The sequence below is a fragment of the Anabrus simplex genome, chromosome 2, assembly GCF_040414725.1.
Source record: "Anabrus simplex isolate iqAnaSimp1 chromosome 2, ASM4041472v1, whole genome shotgun sequence".
In the NCBI taxonomy this organism is placed as follows: Eukaryota; Metazoa; Arthropoda; class Insecta; order Orthoptera; family Tettigoniidae; genus Anabrus; species Anabrus simplex.
This window is the reverse complement of record NC_090266.1, coordinates 1,168,862,898-1,168,884,498: the sequence shown is the minus strand read 5'-3', so window position 1 is coordinate 1,168,884,498 and position 21,601 is coordinate 1,168,862,898. Positions and strand designations below refer to the sequence as shown.

The window sequence follows — 21,601 nt, the reverse complement described above, 5'->3', positions numbered from 1 at the left end:
TTAATAACTCGATACGGTATTTTAATCACGTAAGCGAGCATACTTCCATCATCTCTAGCGGGCGTCGAATATGCCACTCCACTGTCCACTGAGACGGCCAAAATTAGAATGAATGTTCGCTTCGACTGTCTGGATCGGAATGAGAGTGAGCGCTTGCACTACCTTTGGTTGAATTGACATTTTATCTAGCGAATTACTTTGGTTCAATAGGGAGGACTAAAATCATCACAGCAAACCTGCCCCCGCCCCGTGGCTACGCCCGTAGCCTAGTGTTCATGAAATAACAAGTTTTGTAAACTGGTAGAAATAATTAAAAATCTTGCTCTTTGAGTTGTAAAGCCTACTACGTGTATAATGTAAAACCTACTATGGGAAACATTATTATTTCCATAATTAGTTTTCAACATTTAGGAAATTATAGGCTTCTTTACGATAATTTGTAGACATTTTTTGCGATTTTTTGCACATGCGAGATTCACTAATATCAAAAAGTGGCTACAGTATACAGTCACTCTTAAAACTGGAATGAGCGCATGGCATTGTATAAGTTCCTCGCAGGTACTGTACACTTTTCTCGGAAACACTGAACCTATAGATGTCTTAGTTGCACCTGTGGAAACCGTTATGTGAAATATTTCAGCTTACAACTTTGGCCGGAAAGGTTTCGTCATTTGAGGTTGAAGGTTTTGCTAGCAATTTCATTGAATTCTCGCTCCTGATAATATACACCTCCAGGATTAGTTTCCTCCGACTGCACTACCACTCAGCGATTTCCGCAGTCAATACGGCGAATCCGTAAAAGAACTACGGGTTTTCAAGTTAAATATTTTAATTAAATCAAATGTTAAAGATAATGTGTTCTACATGGTTTGAAAGGTAATATCGCCAAGTTCTTTTTTACAGTTTGGTGCAGTTCAATATATGTCCCATTTCTGGCATGGCAATCTTCCAACGTCTTCACCAGCGTGCCTGGGGTGATGTTTGCCACAGAAGGATGATGATAGTGAGCAAATGGCATTAGTTAACTCAGATTAGATCATAACAATAGCAATAATATAAATTGCATCTGTATAGCAAAAGTTTTATGCACGCCGGGAGCGCTGCGGATTATTGATCAAGAAGTGCCCATGTCAGTGCAGTGAAGCGCAATGGTGACGCCACAACAGACGGCTTAGCAGTGTGTTATACATGTTGTTCATTAAAAATTGATCAGTTGTTACTGTACAGAGGAATAGTCGACGCGAGTATGGTGGTGATGCTCATACAGACAAAACTATTTGTCAAGGGCTTCATGCTATTGAAGGAACTGAAGCTATTTTGCAACGAAAGTCGCCAGGTAGGCCACATATGTCGAAATTTAATGTGGAAAGAATCCGCAATTCATGTTTACGAAGCACTAAAAATCATTCTCACAATGCAGTTTTCAGTTGGATATACCCAAATCGACTGTTCATAAGGTGATGAACAAGATACTTTGTCTAACTGCATATAAGACATGCTGGCCAGAACGTGGCAAAAGTTCGATTACAGTTTGGATGTATGCCGTGCCACAAATGGGGGACATACTGAACAGCGCTAAATTGTAAACAATCTTGACAATATTACCTTTCAAACCATATATAGCTCATCATCCTTAATTTTATACTTCATTAAATTATTTAATCGAACCGCGGAGTACGTTTATGGATACTCCGTATAGCGTTTGTTGTATGTATCCATAGTGTTAGTATCTACGTGGGAGGTGAATTATATTTTGATAATAATTAAAATGTGTCTGCTAAAATATTACACGTGAAGAACCTAGAATACCGTGCGTTCATTCACTTTTTGAGAGATGGTATATGGTAGGTTTTGTAATATCTGCAGTGGCGATAATTAACGGAAGAGGGCTGTGGGAGCTCCTTTGAATACTTCGGCATCACACTTCAGCCAACGTCAACGTCATTTAATATCCAAATAAGGGAAAGGGCATTTGCAGCCTTTAGGAATATTTATGACTTACATGACCCTAGAAAACTGTCTTGAACCATAGCAATGTTCTTCTTCCAAGCAAAGGTTGTTCCAGTAATCATTTATGGTTTGGAACTAATCTGGGATTATCTGACGCTAAATGATTTAAATTGCATAGAGAACGTGAAAGCCAGATGTCTCAAACGAACGTTAGGCATTTCAAAATGTCACCATCTAAAATAGCATATTTACTGACACAGGAGCCTTTTCTTATAGAAGAAATTAGACTGCAGCTACCATCTACCAAACAGGAAGCAGAATCTTTACAACTGAGAAAAAGGAAAAGAGAGGAAATGGATCTAAGTTTCTACTCCACTCAAGCCATGATCAACAAGAGTTGGAACGGACCGAACATCGACTTAAGGAACCCAATAAACAGACTGGCAATTCACGGTTCTCGTCAAAATTATGCACGCGAAAAGGTTACATGAGCCCACTATAGACTGTATGTGTGTCCTGTGCGGTAAACAGTGTGAACAATATCCTTTCATCAACAGCGCAAAAATAGTAAAGTCATTGATAGACTACAGCAAGGAATAAAATTTGCACTTTACGACGGTACCAAGTAGTAACATTATATCTCAAGACTCAATGTTTAGAGATATGGCACGTTTAATGTTTACCCATTTCTTACAAATCAGGGAAAATACTGTGTATTCATTTTACAGTTTTTGTTGATGTTGAACAGAAAGACAACGATATATAAAAAGTTCATTTATTTTTAGTATTGATTACAGAATTACCTGAGACGCAATAATCAGATTCTGTACGATTTAAAATATGAACATTTTATGTTGAGTTACAATGATAATATTTGTAAAATATACAAGAATTTGACGATTATTTATGTATGTTTCATTGTTCATTGTGTTTCAGTATATGTAACATTATTTATTCATCTCTAACATATACTTTAAATTATTTAATATTCAATACTAACTTATTTGACATTCATTTTTAAAGCCCAACACAAAAGAAATTAATAGATTTAACCGGAAAACGCTATGAAATTACACGAAGTGATAATTATGTCCGCTCTGAGATATAGTGGTTAGCGTGATTAGCTGCCACACCGGAGGTCTGGGTTCGGTTCCTGGCACTACCATGGAATTTGAAAATTGGTACGAGGTTTGGAACGGGGTCCACTCAGCCTCGGGAGGTCATCTGAGTAGAATGGGAGGTTCTATTCCCACCTCAGTCATCCTCGAAGTCGTTTTCCGTGGTTTCCACACTTCTCCCCCAGCCAAATACCAGGATGGTACGTAACTTAAGGCCACGGTCGTTTACTTCCCTCTTCCTTGTCCTTCCATTCCAATCTTCCCATACCACCCCACAAGGCCCCTGTTCAGCATAGCAGGTGAGGTGGCCTGAGCGAGGTACTGATCATCCTCATCAGTTATATCCCACCAACCCAAAATCTCACGCTCCAGGACACTGCCCCTGAGGTTAAAGAGGTGGGGTCCCTCACCAAGTCAGAGGGAGGGTAAACGGATTAAGAGAGAAAGAACGAATGATATAATAATAATAATAATAATAATAATAATAATAATAATAATAATAATAATAATAATAATAATAATAAATAATAATAATAATAATACCCGTGTGGGGATTTACCGGTTACCTCCATCGGGCGCGTCACATTGGAATTTGGGAAGCTCGCTGGCTCTGCCGCCAGCAGAGTCAGAGGGTAGTAGGGAAATAAAATACCACCGTGAAAAAAACTGGTCCCTTGCCAGGGTTACGGCGAAGACTGGTAAATGACCAGAAGCCAGAAAACATCTTGAGGCAACCTCTAGGGCTAACAACCCTAGTTGTAAAAGGATGGGTACCCGTCAAAGCAAAGTCAAGTCAAAAAGCATGATGGCACAACATTTCAAGAAACATACCCCAGGGGGTAAATCTTCGGATAAATCCCTCGTCGTGACCGCCAAGGCGCACGAGTCTCGTTCGGATTCTGGGGGAGACTCGACATCATGTAAGAGACGAGTCGGAGCGTCTCGGTGTACCCCGAAGAGTCAAAAACTCAGTTCAAAATCTAAAAAACTTTCTAGCAACTTTCAACATATATTCACTTACACAAACTGGCAAGCTGAAAACCCTCACCAAAGCTCTTCACGAAAATCAGATATCCATAATGGCCCTGCAGGAAACAAGGTACCCAGATGAAGAGATTTTTGAATCCGAAGGCTACCGATTTTTCAAGAGCAAAGCGCAAAGGTGAATCCTCAATGGAGCTGTGATGCTTGGCACAGCGTTTGCTGTCAGAACCAAGATCCTTAAATCGGTTGCAAATTTCGAACCTGTGAATGACAGATTGTCTATACTCACAATTAAATGCGCGAACAAAACCTACGCCCTAGTTAACGCACATGCTCCTACAAACGATAAGAACAAGTCTGATCCAGACGAAGTTGATAATTTCTGGGACCTACTGGATGAAAAATTAAACAAAATCCCCAAACACCATGTCAAGCTTCTTTTGGGTGACTTCAATGCCCAACTAGGTCGTGAACAGAAGTACAAGAAAGTTATAGGAAATTACCCTGCTCACAAAAGAACCAATCCCAACGGCAAAAGGCTGGTGTCCATTTGCGAAAATCACAACCTGCAGGTCATGTCGACCCACTTTCGCCATCTACCCAGAAAGCAAATGACTTGGCGTTCTCCCGTCCAAGCTCTCGGAGAGTTCCAAATTGATCATGTTGCAATCTCCAGGAGAAACAGCCCTGAGATTATGAGTGTCAAGGTAAAGAAAGGCATCAATGTGGCCTCAGATCATTATATGTCTCTTATCAAATTCAAACAAATTCCCGCAAAAACAAGGAAGACAACCAAACGGATCACACGCTTCGACAATGATAAACTTCGGCAAAGGGTCGAGGAGTTCCAGGAGAAGGCTAGACCAAATGACTGTGACTTTAACAACGCCAAAAGTCTCCTTGTTGAGGCCGCCAAAGACGTTGCAGGAATCAAGAGAAGCAAAAAGCATGCCTGGTGGAATGGTATCTGCGAATCAGTCCTCCAAGAAAGACTCAATGCGTGGAAACAGTACTACTCTACGAAATCAGAAAATAATTGGGAAACCTACAAAACCCAACGTGCCCAAGCAGCTAGGGTGTTCAGAACTGAGAAACGTAAATACGAAAAATCTCTCATTGAGAAGATAGAACAAAACTTTAGGAAGAATGAAAGCAGAGAGTACTACAGAGCCTTCAAACGCAAACTCACTGGCTATAAACCACCGTCTCTATGCTTTGAGCGAAAGGACGGCACACTGGTGACGTCAAATGAAGAAGATTGCAGCATTCTGGCAGATTACTTCAAGAATTTACTTAATTGCTCTAAACCGCAAAGCGCCATTGAGACCAAGGAACCCTTACTCAGGTACCCAGATTCCAGACCACCCGACAGAGATGAAATCAAGCGCCACATTGCCCGTCTCAAAAATAACAAAGCGCCGGGGGAAGACTCAGTAGTAGCAGAACTATGGAAATATGCCCCAGAGGAATCACTTGATATCTTGCAAAAGCAAATTGAAGAAATTTGGAACAAGGAGACCCTACCCGAAGATTGGAAAATAGCTTTGATCCATCCATTACACATAAAAGGCAGCATGAATAACATCAGCAACTACAGAGGAATATCTTTGCTACCCGTGACTTACAAAATTCTATCACTTGCCATTCTGGAGCGTTTGGAAGCACAAGTCGAACATCAAATAGGTGAATACCAAGGAGGGTTCAAAAAAGTCACTCAACAGCTGTACAGATCCAAAATCTCAAAACGATCATCAGATATTGTATACTAAGGTCCAAGCAGTATGTGTCTGTCTTTGTGGACTTTAAGAAAGCGTACGACTCCATTGACCGGGAAGTCCTGCTAAACACCTTAAATGAAGTTGGAGTTGATTTGAAACTGCTGGCATTAATTAGAGATACCCTGACCGATACGAAATCCAAGGTGAAGTTCCACGGATGTCTCTCGCATTCCTTTGACATCAAAACAGGAGTCCGACAAGGTGATGGGCTATCCCCGATACTCTTCAACTGTGTTCTTGAAAAGATCATCAGAACCTGGCGGATGAGATTACAGGAAACCAACTACAGTCCATTGAGAATAGGAACCAAATCCAAGGGGATCGCAACAGACTGCTTAGCATTTGCCGATTATATTGCTGTTCTCTCAAACGACATAGAAACCGCTAGAGCTCAAGTTGAAATTTTAAAGGAAATTGCCGAACAAACTGGTCTGCAGATATCGTTTGAGAAAACAGAAGTAATGACTAACATCAAAGAGGATCCACCAAAACTCCATACAGAATACGGGGACATCACCCGAGTAGACAAATTCAAATACCTGGGTGAGATCATCATGAAAAGTGGACTGGACAAAGAAGCACTTCAGGAGCGAGTACGCAAACTGGAAATAGCCTACCAAACATCCCGCACAATCTACAACAAAAAATGCCTTTCCCAAAACACCAAGATACGTCACTATGAAACAGTTCTGAAGCCGGTAGTTCTATATGCAGCCGAAACCCTGTCTCTAGGTGCCAACAAAGCACTCCTTGAAGAACTGGAGAAAAGAGAACGCAAAATTGTGAGAGGAATCTTGGGATCAAAGTACAGAAATGGAATCCATCAAAAAAGATCCAACAAGGTAGTCTACAGCAAAATAGAGAAAATTACCGACACAATCAGAAAAAGACGGGCACGATTTTACGGTCATCTGAAAAGAATGGACGGAAGAAAGTTAACTAAAGAAATCTTTCACTTTTTTATTCAAACCCCAAAAACACAATTCCCTGGTTTAGAAATACCAAAGAAGACCTGCAAATGCTACCTATCTCAGCTGAAGACGCCTTTAACGGAGATCTCTTCCGCAAGAAAATACTGACGAACGGGCTAAACCGAGACGAGCAACCGAAGAGAAGACACGGTGCCCCTTGGACAGAGGAGCGTAAGCATGCCCACTCACAAAGAATGAAGGAAGTTCAGTGTCAAATGCAACAAGACATAACGTGGTCCTTGATGGCCCCAGCGAATTATATAATAATAATAATAATAATAATAATAATAATAATAATAATAATAATAATAATAATAATAATAATAATAATAATAATAATTGTACCGGGTGGTACACCTCCACGCCGCTAATTTAAATGCGCGCCAGTTAAAACTCCTCTGCTGGAGGAAGTCTGAACTTTATTGACGTTATTAATTTTCTACCTTCTCAGAAGATGTCACTACCTGTAAATTTTGGAGTTTTAGAACTGTGTCACTTTTGATGTGTTTTTGTTTCGCTTGAAGTAAGAAGTGTGAACTTTCTCTTCTAGAGGACACTACTGAAGATCTACAATAGTGCAACCTAGTGCGGAGTCAAAGAACTATTTTTTTGGAGAAAATTTAATTTCAAGAGTTTGTTCTTTGTTAAATTTCTTTCTGTCATTGTTTAAGTTGGCAATATTTACCCCTTTCTTCCCCTTGTTATGAATGTGTCCAATCCCGAATTTCTTCTATTAATTTCTGACCAATCTGGTGTATCTTCCCCCAACTTGAATCTGTTGCGGGGTCCGACCCAATAAAGAGTTTGTGGGAGGGTGTTTTCTTTCCCCTAACGCCTAGAACCTTCCGCGAGAGGATATAAACTGCTGATTTTCGGGTCTCCGGGCCACTTGTGTTCCATCTTTCAGTGTGTTAAGTACATAGCAGGGGGCGGGAAGCGCCTCTTTCTTCTCCAGCCGTTCAACACAAGGTAATGGCCGATTAATATCTTCTTTCTTTGCTAGCTCAGCAGTTTAACTTTCGGGGCGGGTTCTAAGCGTTCAACCATGTAACCTTTTCCTAAAATGTAACTTCTCGTTTCATCTATTCTCTTGTAAAACAACATATTGGGATAGAGAGTGCTTAACCCTCTCGAGCTCCCACTCACATCGTCTTGAGGTGAACTTATTTTTCTCAACCAATTCTTCCGTAATGTAATGTAAATTGCTATTAAGTCACCTCTTTAGTATGGGATTAGCCCTTGTATTAACGGCCTAGTGCCAAGTAGGTCTTAAGCAAAGTGTATTAGGAGGGCAAGTTCGCCTCCTCTCAAATTTTATTTTAGAGGTCATGTATTAATCTTCTGGTTATTTAACAGACCTCAGTTGGTTGGGTATTTTGCCCCTGTGTATATGTCCTTTGAGGACGGCTTAAAGGTGGAGTTCGGAGTGGCCTATGATAGGCTTGTATTTTAGGGGGAAGTTGCCCTTTTTGAAAATTGTGTTTCTGCCTCAAGGAGGCTTTTGGGATGTAATTGGAAGCAGATGTTTCTGGCATGTTTGGGGGTTTTCGGCCCCTTTGTTGTATGGTGTTCATTGTAAGGTTGGGCTCATTGCTCAAGAATTATGTTTCTGACTTTTGAAGCCCCAAATGGGGTACCTATGTAAATGTATTTGTCAATCGTGTTTCGGCTACTAAGTACCTGTTCTATTTGTTGTTACCTAATTTTGAAAAGAAAATATAACCTTGTTAAATTTTAAAATTAATTTCACTTTAGTAGCTTGAGACCCATTCACCACCCAGCACCTTCTTTCATGCATAACTACCACCAAAATACGGTAATAATAATAATAATAATAATAATAATAATAATAATAATAATAATAATAATAATAATAATAATAATAATAATATCGCTTGATGGCCCACGAACTACTTTTAAGGATTTCCGAGTCGCTGAGGTGCTGGAATTTGTCCCGCATGAGTTCTTTTACGTGCCAGTAAATCTACCGACACGAGGCTGACATATTTGAGCACATTCAAATACTACTGGACTGAGCGGGATCGAACCTGCCAATTTGGGGTCAGAAGGCCAGCACCTCAAACGTCTGAGCCACTCAACCCGACGAAAGGAAGAAAGAAAGAAAGAAAGAAAGAAAGAAAGAAAGAAAGAAAGAAAGAAAGAAAGATCATTCCAATCGAATATAAATAAGCTCATGATGTTATACAAATAATATGCCGTGGATATTTTAGATAGGATCATGAATACTTGTAAGTATGGCTTCACCAAGTCAATGCGAGTCCATCGGTTCGCGAAGTATAGTGAGTGTTAGTGGCGCGGATATTACGACGTATTTTTGTGAAGATGTACTAGAAAATGACGGTGATATTTATTTCAGCTTTGGTGATAGGCTAGAAGAGCAGTAGCTTAGCCAAGATCGACCGAAGGGGGGTTATAGTTACAAAACGCTTTTGCGTGTGTGGTGCGTGCATGCATGAGTATCATTACAAGGACACTGACACAAGGAAATTACGGTATGTTGATAATCTCTGCATTAGCGGTACATTACAAAATTTTACATTTAAATACAGAACAAGAAAACTATGATCAAAGTAAATAGTTTTACGGCGAATGGTATGTTGATATTACAATATAGAAGCCAAATTTCGATGGTTCTTAGAAAAGAGGTTCGAGAGATCTGTTGGTTTCACAATTCCGTCTCTGTGAATATTCATAAGAGCCAACACTTTGAGTTAACTTTCACTTGTTTATTGTCAGTTGCTGTTTATTTTCTTTTGTTAAAATTCCATGTGGGGGGGGGTTTCTAACCCCTAGTAACCCCCTCTTGGTTACACCCCTGTAAAAGAGAGACATTTCATTTCCATGATTCCATCCATTGACAAGAAAAAACATGCTAGCCGGCGATTTGAGTTGTATCAGAAAATAGTTGTTAGGAAAGATATAAGAACAACGTGCGCTGCCTGCGGAAATGTGCCCTTGTGCTTCAACTCCTCTTTCGAGGCATCATTCTATATTCAACATGTAATGGTAAGATACATTTTTTTATGTTTCAAGAATATTCCTTTTCCAAAACATTCAGTGGAATGCAATATACATTTGATCAAAATAATTTACGATATATCTACATCCATAACGTGCGTCGGGCATTTCCTGCTGGGTGACAACTTATCGTCCGTAACGGGGTACGGGTTAATCATGTAGAGTAACGGCAGCAAATAAAACCTACACAAGCAATGTCCCCGTAAGCAATTCAGTCAAATATTATTTCTTATAATTAAAAGTTGAAGAATGAAAATGTTTATATTTCTAATATTATTATACCAAAAGACATTTATAAACTCAATTTTTTTCTTTGTGTTTGACGATATCGAATGTCATTTGCACCATTTCCCGTGTGCGGAAACAAAAATCCCTTATCGTTTCACTTACAGTACACTTACAAATAATGTGACGAGGAAGAAGCAATGCAGACTTTAGTACTTATTCTCAGACCATCACCAGTGGAATGGCGACAAAACAAGAGAAGCCATATAATTAAGTTTTATAAGTGTAGGAAACAGGATAAAACATACCTACCAATTATATTTGAAAATTCAACAATGTTACACAACAATGAAAAGCTTCAAATATTATAATTGTAACTCAAGATACATGTACAAAGGGATCTAGTTACTGTCACACCAGGCAAATGCTGGGGCTGTACCTTAATTAAGGCCACGGCCGCTTCCTTCCCACTCCTAGCCCTTTCCTGTCCCATCGTCGTCGTAAGACCTATCTGTGTCGGTGCGACGTTAAACAACTAGCAAAAAAAAGTTACTGTTACAATATTAATATCTTCAATTGCAAACATACCACAATCTTTTATGGTTCAAATGATAGACAATTTCAATGTTAGTTCAGTGGTTGACTTAACTCAAAACCCCTCAAAAGGTGAGTTTCAATATTAGTACTTGGGACCGTCGATTTGTGCGTTATTCTGGTTATTATATGTTAGGTTTTGCAAATGGGCAAATAGTTGTATAAACATGGCGACGCGGCACTTACACACACGCACAAAAAGAATGGAATGAAATGAAATGTCTTGACCTAGTAGCAGGATGTTTAATAATTCCTTGGTGCCCTCTGACCGGAATAGTTCAGTTTATTCTCTTTGATATTGTTGACGTAATAGTGGCGTGTTAGTCTATCGTCGGCATGAAATCAACTTTAAAGCAAAAGTTCACGTGACCCGGCGTTTTAACTTGAAGTGGACTGATATTATCAGAGAACTGCATGTAAAGTCTGTACGGTTTTCAAAGGAGAATATTATAAAATTAGAGGTATTGTCAAGGAATTATGTTTTGGTTAATAGCTATCAGGCAAGTAGTGATGTTAACATTTCAGGCCGTCACCAGTTTGTTCTTTTAAAGTGTTCTAATTCATCTCTTCAAGTAGTTATAATAACAGTCAGTAAAAAAAAAAAAGCTTATTGGGGCAGTAATACTCAATCGTAAAACGACAAAAATGGAACACTCAAATTTGTTGTCACCCGGAGAAGTATTCACAATAGTATCTCGACGTCTTGACAGCGAAAATATCAAAGTGGAGGAAGTGGTTTTTGCTCCTATTGGTTCTGGTATGACCGGCTTCATGGGCGACCACCTGAGGATCCAGGTTGTTGTCAAGGAAACTCGTTTGGGACAGCGCTACGAACTCCAGTTTTTTTCCAAATCCTTACCAACTACCTCACAGGAACATATTGATTATGTGCTCTCATTTGGTGCGTATGAGAAAGAGGTTGTAGCGTACTCTTCCATTCTTCCAGAATTAAGAGAATGTCTAGCCACTCGAGCTCGTTGGTCATGTGACTGCTTCCTAACCAGACCTGATCTTATAGTGCTGGAGAACATTTCACATCAAGGGTTCCAGCTTCATGACAGTTTAAAATGTATGGATAATGCACATATTACTCTTGTGTTGAGCAGTCTGGCACGACTCCATGCAGCCTCCTTAATTTTTGAGGAGAGGCATTCCAAGATTGATGACGCTTTCAAGGAAGTTATGTTTGAGAATCTCTTTTCAGCCACTGAGGGTAGTTCTAGTTACAATTGGTTCATGACTGGGATAAACACTGCAGTACACCTCACCAAGTACCTTGAAAAGTTTAGTGATAATGCAAAGCTCCTAAGTGTGATCAAGAAAGAACTTCCTGATATCTGTAAATTAATGTGGGAATTTGTTAAGCCATCAAAGAAATTCAGAAATGTATTATGTCATGGGGACCTATGGAATAACAATATAATGTTTCGATATGAAAATGAAAGACCAGTAGAACTGAGGTTTATAGACTTCCAAATGTACCGCTACATTCCTCCAGTAGCCGAAATACTATTTTTCCTCCACATGACCACTAGACGAGCATACAGAGAAGCTCACCTGGAGGATTTCCTTGCTCTTTATTATGAAACTTTAACCCATGAACTGCACCTTCAGGGCTACGAAAGTGAACAACTTCTACCATTGACTGAAATCCGCGAGAGTTTGGAAGCATACAGGAATATGGGTCGTATAATTGGAGTGATTTTAAATCAGATGTGCTTAATGGATCCAGAAATTATAGCACCATATGCAACATCTTTAGGGAAATTTAGGAAAGTTCTGGAACAAGACCGTAGGCAGGAAGTTGACGAGAATTTTCAAAGACGCCCTATCTACAGGGATAGGCTTGTGGAGGCACTTGAAGAATTAATTGAATTTACTATTCTCAAGAATCACACCAACTGAAACATTTTAACCACCACCGATGAAGTTTCTTTCCATTCTACACTTTAAGGGTAGAAATATTTTCGCAGCCTTCATTTGGGTAAGGAATCAAGCTCCTATATAGTTTTGCTATCACATTACTTGCTGAGGCTTTGTCATATATCTGAATGGAACATTTTCTTCCATGGCGAGGCCTTGTATGATATTTACAGGATTACATGATTACTCACATCACAAACTGTACAAAGTGCCATGTAAATTTAGAAAGCAAATGGACTAGCCTACTATTGGGCAATGAATATGAATGTACTTACAGCAGTCCCTAGAGGAAGTGATCAGTTGACTGTATGGTGAAATATTTATTTTGTTCTCATGCTGTTATGTTGTGATAAATTCATATGCAGTGTTTGTATTTCTTTCTCATCTGAAATTTAGATTTTTAAAACTGTAAAAAAAAATGTTTACAGCATTTTTAAAACAAAATATATATTATTACTTCAGTGTTACAACAGAACCTCTTAAGAATCTTTTCTCTGATTGAACAAAGCCACCAAAGAATTCTTTTTGCCTATGTTGTATTTATTACAATTTTAATGCTGCCATAATTACACCATTATAATGGTTTATCATATTTACAAGTTTTCACCAAACCACTAAATGGCTTTTGGTGTAGATCTCTGCATGGAGATACATTTTTGACAAAATGAAAAAAGAAAAAAAAAAAAGATAAACCGTAGGCCTAATATAGATGAAAATGACAAGCTGGTAATAACTTTAAAGAATGGCTTCAAAATATGTAACAGCTGTTTAAATGTAGGCCTGAAAATCGGACATTCATTAATAAGTATGAACTCTATTTTTGGGTTGTCTGATAAGCTTGTTCAGATTTTCTTGTAAGTTTGTTTAGACTGACTAATAACTTAGTTTGATTTGTCGAATCATATGATCACTGATAGTCTCCTTCATTATTCATACCTGCCAGTGTTTCTCTGGCCACAGTGGTAGGAATCGCCAGGTTGTGGTGCGAAGAATTCATCAAGCTATGATTTGAACTCCACTTTGGTGTTGAACGTAACACCTCAAAAGACAGTTGGAACTGGAACAGATGAAAATCAGAAGTTGGTAGGCTAGGATGGATGTGGAAGAATTTCCTTACCAAGCTCCTGAAAGTGTCATTGGTAAAAATTTGCAACATGGGAAGAGTTGCAGGTCAGGTCTTCTCTTCTTTGTTGTCCAGTTGAGCAAGTGCTTTTAAAGAATATACAGCCGTTCATTATCCTTGATTGAGTTTCTCCAGCATTTTGTTGTGGATTACACCTTCCCAACCACGTTAAGAGCAGATTATTACGTGTATGCAGCTTGAGTTGTTGCTGTCTTGTCAGGACCATTCTTTCCTCTGCTTCACATTGGCATTCTCTCATCACGCAATAAAAAAATCTCTTGTACATGTCCGTATATTGCTTGTGTTGAGTGAGCAAATTGGCAGCTGGATCCTGTCTCATTCATAGGATAGGAAATCTTGTTAAACTTTCCTTTCTTGAAGGCAAAGAGACAGGTTAGAAATCCAACCTGGTGTGGCTGGCATGACATCACAGTACGCTATACGAAGTACGCCAACCATCGAGACATTACAGCAGCACATTCTGTATATGAGTGTGGCTAAAACTTGAATTGTTGAAAACTGGAGGACATTTTTTGTATCCCCTTGGAGCAGAACCTCCCTATGCCCTTGGCATGACAAAAGTAATTTTGTTCTCGACAGTTGCAGCAGCTTCTATGGCAGAGTCACTACATACCACGAGAGTTTTGAACCTCGCGGTTTCCTTATTTTCATGGAATACGGCAGCCATGTGGTCAGACATGATGTGAGCTCTATTGGAGTCTATAGAAAACCTCTTCATCTCAGCTGGCCAACAACAATACAGAAAATGTTCACATTTCACACATTTACATAATCTTCGTTTTAGTTTTTCTATGAAAGAAAAAGTCTTCCTTGGGGTGGGTTGCTGGGTCCTTGGCAACCATAAAGGAAGTATCTCTCCTGTCTGCAACTTCAGGTATCATTTCACATCATTTTTGAATGCATTTTCTCATTCTTAAACATGCCCTTTCGATAGCATAGTGCTACCGGAAATCTGAACTCGCTCGTGATTTGTTTAAGCTTGAATTTGGTAGTCCCATCATATGCCGATTTGAAGTCTTATGACAGCTGGTGGAGGATTATGCTGTATACATTGCACTTTTCTTGGAACGCTGTTATGGAGAAGATCTTGTCAAACATTTACAGTTGCCAAGCGATGCAGCTTTCTATTCCTCTGCTATTCATTCATGAACCCCCGCAACACATACCTAGCTATATATTTCCTTGGTCACATTTTCTCCACTGTGCTTTGATAGTTCAGCTGATAATTCCATCTTCACCCAGAGCTTTTCTTACTTTTATTTGCTTAATGGCTTCATCTGCGGTAGTTTCTGATCCAAAGTACACTGCTGCCTCCACATCTTCTTTCATCATTACCAGACAGATTTAGTAGCTGTTCAATATGTTCTGCCATCTCTAAACTGGTCTCTGGTTGTTTCTAAAATCTTGCAGAATGTTCTTGGAAGCCTCTCATGATCAAAGCACACATGTTGTTGTATGTCTTTCTCTTTTTTTCTGTTTATTGTACTTCTCTTTCTGTACCTTTCCCTAGTCTGTCTTTTTTTCTCTCTCTCTGAAATATATTTACTGTCTGTCTTGTTGCACTCTTTCTGTAATTCATGCATTGTTCCTCTCCTTGATGACATCCTCACAATCTTCATCATCGTCGCATTTATAGCAGAGACGAGAGATCTTTTTTTTTCTTGCTTGTAAGGGACCTGCCAACCTACCCCTAGAAGTATTTGTACTGGGCGAGTTGGCCATGTGGTTAGGAGCGTACAGCTGTGAGCTTGCATCCGGGAGATAGTGGGTTCGAACCCCACTGTCGGCAGCCCTAAAGATGGTTTTCCGTGGTTTCCCATTTTCACACCAGGCAAATGCTGTACCTTAATTAAGGCCACGGCCGCTTCCTTCCCATTTCTTGGCCTTTCCTGTCCCATCGTCGCCATAAGACCTATCTGTGTCGGTGCAACATTAAGCAACTAGAAAAAAAAAGAAGTATTTGTACTTACCGGTATATTGAAAAATTAAAATGGAGACTACGTCAACCTGGGAAATGCAACCATTTTCTGTGTTCCTGTAGGCCGGAATAATTTTCTGTTATCTCTGATAGTACTCTAATCGTTTGTGGGCTACGGCTGCCACATTCCGTGAAAATAACAAAACCACAAAGTTTGAAAGTGTCGTGGTATACTTTGGATGTATCCATGGTGTGAATATATAGGGACATTGCTTTACCTACGCAGGAGATTGTCACTCGTCTGATCACTTGCGCTGCAAGCCTGTGTCCCGCCAAGCACTGTGTTATAGTGCATTTGCATAAGATTTCCTGTACTTTATAAAGTTATTATGTATATACACAAGCTCTCTTAATGAAAATTGCATTGAAACCGTATACTGACCACTAAACACATGAACACTTGAATAAACTGAAACTTATGCTGATAAAGCTCTCAGCAGACTGCAAAGGAGAGGAACTTGTGGTGTCTAGAAGCGCATCACGGCAAAGTGCTTGGCAGAAGACAAGTTCACAGCGCTGGAGACCAGACGAGTGACAATCCCCTACATAGATAAAAGAATGTCCCTGTATTAAGTAAATTCTGCCGACACTGAAAAAATGGCTTCCTGCTTAATAAACTAGCCAATACAGTCGCATAGCATACTAGAGGCCTGTGGGCCGCTTCACAGCTCTAATCTTGGGGCTTTGCACCTCGACCCCCTTTGCCCTTTGCTTGCCCACAGACCAGTGGTCTAACCTATCTAGACCAGTCTTTTCACTAGACAAGGGTCTAATCAAAATGGACAAATAGTCTTGTCACTAACCAATAATGTAACTAAACCAGACCAATGGTCTTTTCACTAGCCAAGTCTAAGTTGGCAGCCTTGGGTGCCATGTTATGATGTGCAAGTCGCACCATGTTAGATTCCTAACCTCTCTTTTGCATCCCCGTTAGTAAAGGTTTACCGTCTCAGCAATAAAGATGAGCTAGAAACGTATATAAATTTCCAGATAAATTTTGAAACATTACTCTACCATTACTTTTAAGACGTATGACTCTTTAAGTTTGATATAAAAAAGAAGCTGCTTTTGTCGAGTACAGTTGCTAAAAGTATAACAAGAAAATTGCAAGTCTTTTAATCACCAAAACAAGGGTATCTTCTGATAGAACTACTGCATTCATCTGTACCATCTGTAATATGAGACTTTATGCAGTATCTGAATACATTTCATGACTGTCATTTTGGAAAATAACTGGTAATTGGCCACCACACAGGAGTTTCCTGCTATCAGTGTCAATGTTTGCATTAAATCAGCAACCTGAAGGTGGAATTGATTCTCCTTAATTGCTCAAACTAGGATTATATTGAACAGAAGTGTATATACTATACTCCCTTTAATACGCTTAACTCGGTAAACTCTGTACAGGTGAATGATTTTCGGGGTAAAGTAACTAAAAAATTAAAACCATAGAAGATCTGTGTGTAACGTTTAGAATTACGTCCTTCATTACAACTTCTCAAGTTTATTCGAGGGAAAGTCAAATGAAAACCTTGAAATAAATTTTTCAATTTATTTTATTGAGTGCCAGTGGTACACAACTGTTATTTTTGCTTGTAATCTCCATTACATTTGGCGTAATTCCTCCAGTGGTTACAAAGTGCCTGGATTCCTCTACCAAAAAAGAAAAAAAACTAGTTGTCTGCACAGTCACTCATGTACCGCGTTCATCTTCATCTGAATTGCGTGCCTTCCCTCCCATTGCCTTCTTTAGTGGCCCAAATGTGTGGTAATCACTAGGGAGCGAGGTTTGGGGAGCATGGTGGATATGGAAGAGACTCAAAGTGAAGATCACAACTGCTGCACTGGCAGTATGGGGCTGAGTGTCGTTCTGCTGCTGCTGTGACAAATGTGCGTCGCCATACTGAATTGTCATTTGTCAATTAATTTCAATAAATTTCACCTTTTCTACTCAAAAACTTAATAACAGACCATTGTTCTCCTTTCGTGCATGTGTGAAGTAAGTTGGCTATTCTTACACTGGTACTTTGATGGTTTTTGCTTGTCTGTGTGGTGCTTCCATCTATAGGATATTTGTTAAAGTCTTTGTAATAGTACTGCCAGTGGACAGAACCATGGTGCGATTTCAAATTTTTATTACTCTTTTAAGGTTTTCTTCTGACTTGTCCTTGTATTTAGGAACACAATAAATTTCCTCATAAGAGAATTTCATTGATCTGTTTTCTTGTATGTTGGTATAGTAATGTGTAAAATTATTTAAACTTTGCTCCAAAATGCATTGAACGTACATGACATATTTCCTTGATGGTTAGATATTACATGTGTGATAATGTGTACTATACTGGATATGTGTTTTTTTTCTAGTTTGATCCCGTATGTCAGATGTTTTATTCTGTCAGAGTGCTCTCTTAACAAAATAGTTATTATGAAGATCTTTCAGATCTCAGATTTTCAACCTGTCACTGGAGATGATCTTATCATTTCTAAGCTTTAGCTAATGTAAATTAGTTACATTCTCTGGAAAGAAATTAGTTTTTTCCATTTCTTGACAGTTTTTCAATAACGTTCTATGTGAATAACCAGTATAGAAGTATGTCATTTAAATGTACTTTTGTATGAATGAGTATTTTGCTGTCTGCCTGTTAGCTTGTTTTTGTTGTTTTTTGGTACCTGTATTTTATCAGTATTAGTCTATATTTTATCTGTTATTGTTTCTGGCTTGGTATAGGAATGGTGCCCCTGCATTTATCTATAAGAAATATGGGAAACTATGTTTAGAATAACCAAGTCACTGAATTTCACAGTGACATCCTTGGCTATGAGGATAGGTTAGAGTGAATATGGGTAAAAATAATTTTCATCATGTCTCTAAAATTAACAAGTGATATGCTTGTAGCAATCTCTTCGTAATAGGTGGTCGTTTAAGACAACACTGACCCTAGCACCTTATTAAAAGGTGGATTCAATTATACATGGTGGGGCAGGAGTTATACATGTGTCTAAATCATATATAACTTTTCTGGTTTGAAATAAATGCCAATGTTTCTGAGACTGATATCTAATGCATGTTTAGGAAGTGTGTGTGTACACTACTTGTGAAACGAATATGTCTTTCAAATGAGACAGGCTGAGTGGCTCAGATGGTTGAAGCGCTGGCTTTCTGACCCACCACCTTGGCAGGTTTGATCTTGGCACAGTCTGGTGGTATTTGAAGGTGCTCAGATACATCAGCCTCGTGTCAGTAGATTGACTGGCACATCAAAGAACTCTTGCGGGACTAAATTCTGCCACCTCGGCATCTCTGAAAACTGTACAAGTAGGTACTGGGAGGTAAAGACATTATTATTATTATTATTATTATTATTATTATTATTATTATTATTATTATTATTATTATTATTATTATTATTATTACAAATTACCACTGTTCAGTTACTAAAAAAGATATGCTCTTGAGCTCCTTTCATACCATTTTCTTAACTCTGTCAAGAATTTTGGGCTGTAACGCATCAATTTCCACTCAAATATTCTTGAGTTCCTCATTAGTTGTTAGCTTGTTGGTATGGATACATTTTTTGAGATATTCCCAAAGAAAAATCCAGAGCTGTCAGATATGGGGATGAAATGACGTATGGCCTTTAGTGCCGGGAGTGTCCGAGGACACGTTCAGCTCACCAGGTGCAGGTCTTTAGATTTACGCTCGTAGGCGACCTGTGCGTCGTGACGAGGATGAAATGATGATGAAGACGACGCATACACCCAGCCCGCGTGCCAGCGAAGTTAACCAATAATGGTTCAAATTCCCGACCCTGCCGGGAATCGAACCCGGGACTCCTGTGACCAGCACGCTAACCATTTAGCCATGGAGCTGGACGACAGCATTATTGACTTCAGAGTTGCAAAGTAGAGTTCAAGAAGTTTCATCCACAGTTTGATGCCCCACATTTCAATGGATATTCCTGGATGTCCTTTGGAAGACTGCAAAAGTAAGAGAGCAAGTCATTGGAGAGACAAGTTATAAGGTATTTGAACCCATGTGTGACTTCAGCGCCACCCTGTGTAAATTGAAGTGGTCCTTGTGTGCACTGCTGATCTCAGTGGCACAGTAGTTTAGACATTATACTTCTGCTCCCAAGATTCGAGGGGTTCAGTCCAGCAGGTGGTCTGTTTGTAGCAATCTCTTTTTAATAGGTGGATGTTGGAGACAACACTGACTTGGGAGTGTTGTTAAAAATATGTATCTATTGTATTGTTGTTGCCCCTAGAAAAACCACAATGTGAAATATTTCAGTTTAGAACGCTGGCCTTCAGGGTTGTATTTTCGAAGGTTCAATACTGAGTGTACACTGCTGACCTCAGTGGTACAGACAGCAGGTTCAGTCTGAAATTAACAGGTGATCCATTTGTGGCAATCTAGGTAGACGTTGAAGACAACACTGTTCTGGGATCATTTATATGCTACAACTCCATATCCTTGGCCTCTGGCATATCAAAGAATACATACAGAATGAGTTTCAAACACCTCTGCATTCCTTAATGTTTATAACATTTGAAGGACCCTTTACCAATGTTTTAAATTTGTTATTGTTTGCCATTCCTAATAGACAATAAAATAGGGGGATATCTGAAAGAGGTAACTGTCGGACTGGCATGACTTAATAGATCTGAATCCTGGTGCTGAGTGGAGCCATCTTGAGTCTGTGTATATATATATATATATGTTCACTATGAATAAATTATAAACTTGGAATACATTTTCACTTATAAATTTTCCAGTTCTTGGGTTAACCAAGTATCATCAGGGGATATTCAGACATTTTGTCATAATATGTTGAAATCTATCTACAGGGTTTCGGGCGCATGTATTTTCATTATATTTGGGTTGTGAAATGCACAATATTGTTGAGATTATGAAAGTGGTTTTATTTTTTTAATACCAGTATAATTAGTTTTGAAATGTAATTTAAGTTATATAGTTCAGCTCAGTGGTGATATTTTAGGGTTACCAATTTTGTACCTATTTCAGTTCAAAATAGTTGTTCTCTATCATTGGTTTTCTTTTATCTATAGCTAGATTTACATAGATGTACATTAACATGTGTTTTCTAACGATATTAATTTGTTCTATGATTGTATTTTATTTTTATAATTTGTAACATCTACCTTGTATGGTTTCAATTGTAATCATGTCAAAAGAGATCTGAAAAGCTTTAAATAAATGTACATAATCTAAATCTCTCTTGTCTTTTGTATTGTATTAGCTGAAAATTTTAACTATCTCCTTGGTGCTGCATTTGTCTGAAAGAGTTGTCTGCTACCACAATTATTGGCTAAGTTACATTCCATGTGGTTGGTAGTTGCCTGTTTCCTTGTCCAAATGTCCTACATTTTGTATCAGACTGCTCCTGAATCACAATCCTATCTCCACATCCCTAAACTGTTCAACTGATTTGAGACAGTCTGAAATGAAATGTGAAGCTTCCTAATTGATAATCTATGAACAAACTAGACTGGGGAGGTCTGCGTCTCTGAAAACCATAAAAGTAATTGTGGTATGTAAAACCAGTAACATTATTTATTTGAATCATTCATAATAATATCCTCACTCTTGTTTCAGCAATCATCTTGCATCGGTCACCACTACTCCATAGTATGAGAGAGACATTAAGCACCTATGTTGGATTAGGGAGATCAGTAATTGCAAATAGTTGTCTCACAAGTAATGAAGTTCATTGCAAATGACCAAATAGGAAATATCATATTGAGACTCCCCCACTCAAGAATTAGCTCTAGGGTCACTCATCTCATAAGCCCTTTCTGAATCAACCAATTCAACACCATTTTTTTCCCCAACAAATGTATTTAATATTTTGCTATGCAATCAAAATATTGGTACA

The 21,601-nt window shown here is 38.8% G+C and overlaps 1 protein-coding gene across 1 annotated transcript; it reads left to right on the top strand.

Annotated features, from left to right (window-relative positions):
- The first annotated feature begins 10,979 nt into the window (after positions 1-10,979).
- On the top strand, positions 10,980-20,349 carry LOC136864763 (uncharacterized). Its single transcript, XM_067142132.2, has one exon. It carries the CDS (start codon positions 11,305-11,307, stop codon positions 12,562-12,564), a length of 1,260 nt encoding a protein of 419 aa, XP_066998233.1. The 5' UTR covers positions 10,980-11,304; the 3' UTR covers positions 12,565-20,349.
- The last annotated feature ends 1,252 nt before the right edge of the window (positions 20,350-21,601 follow it).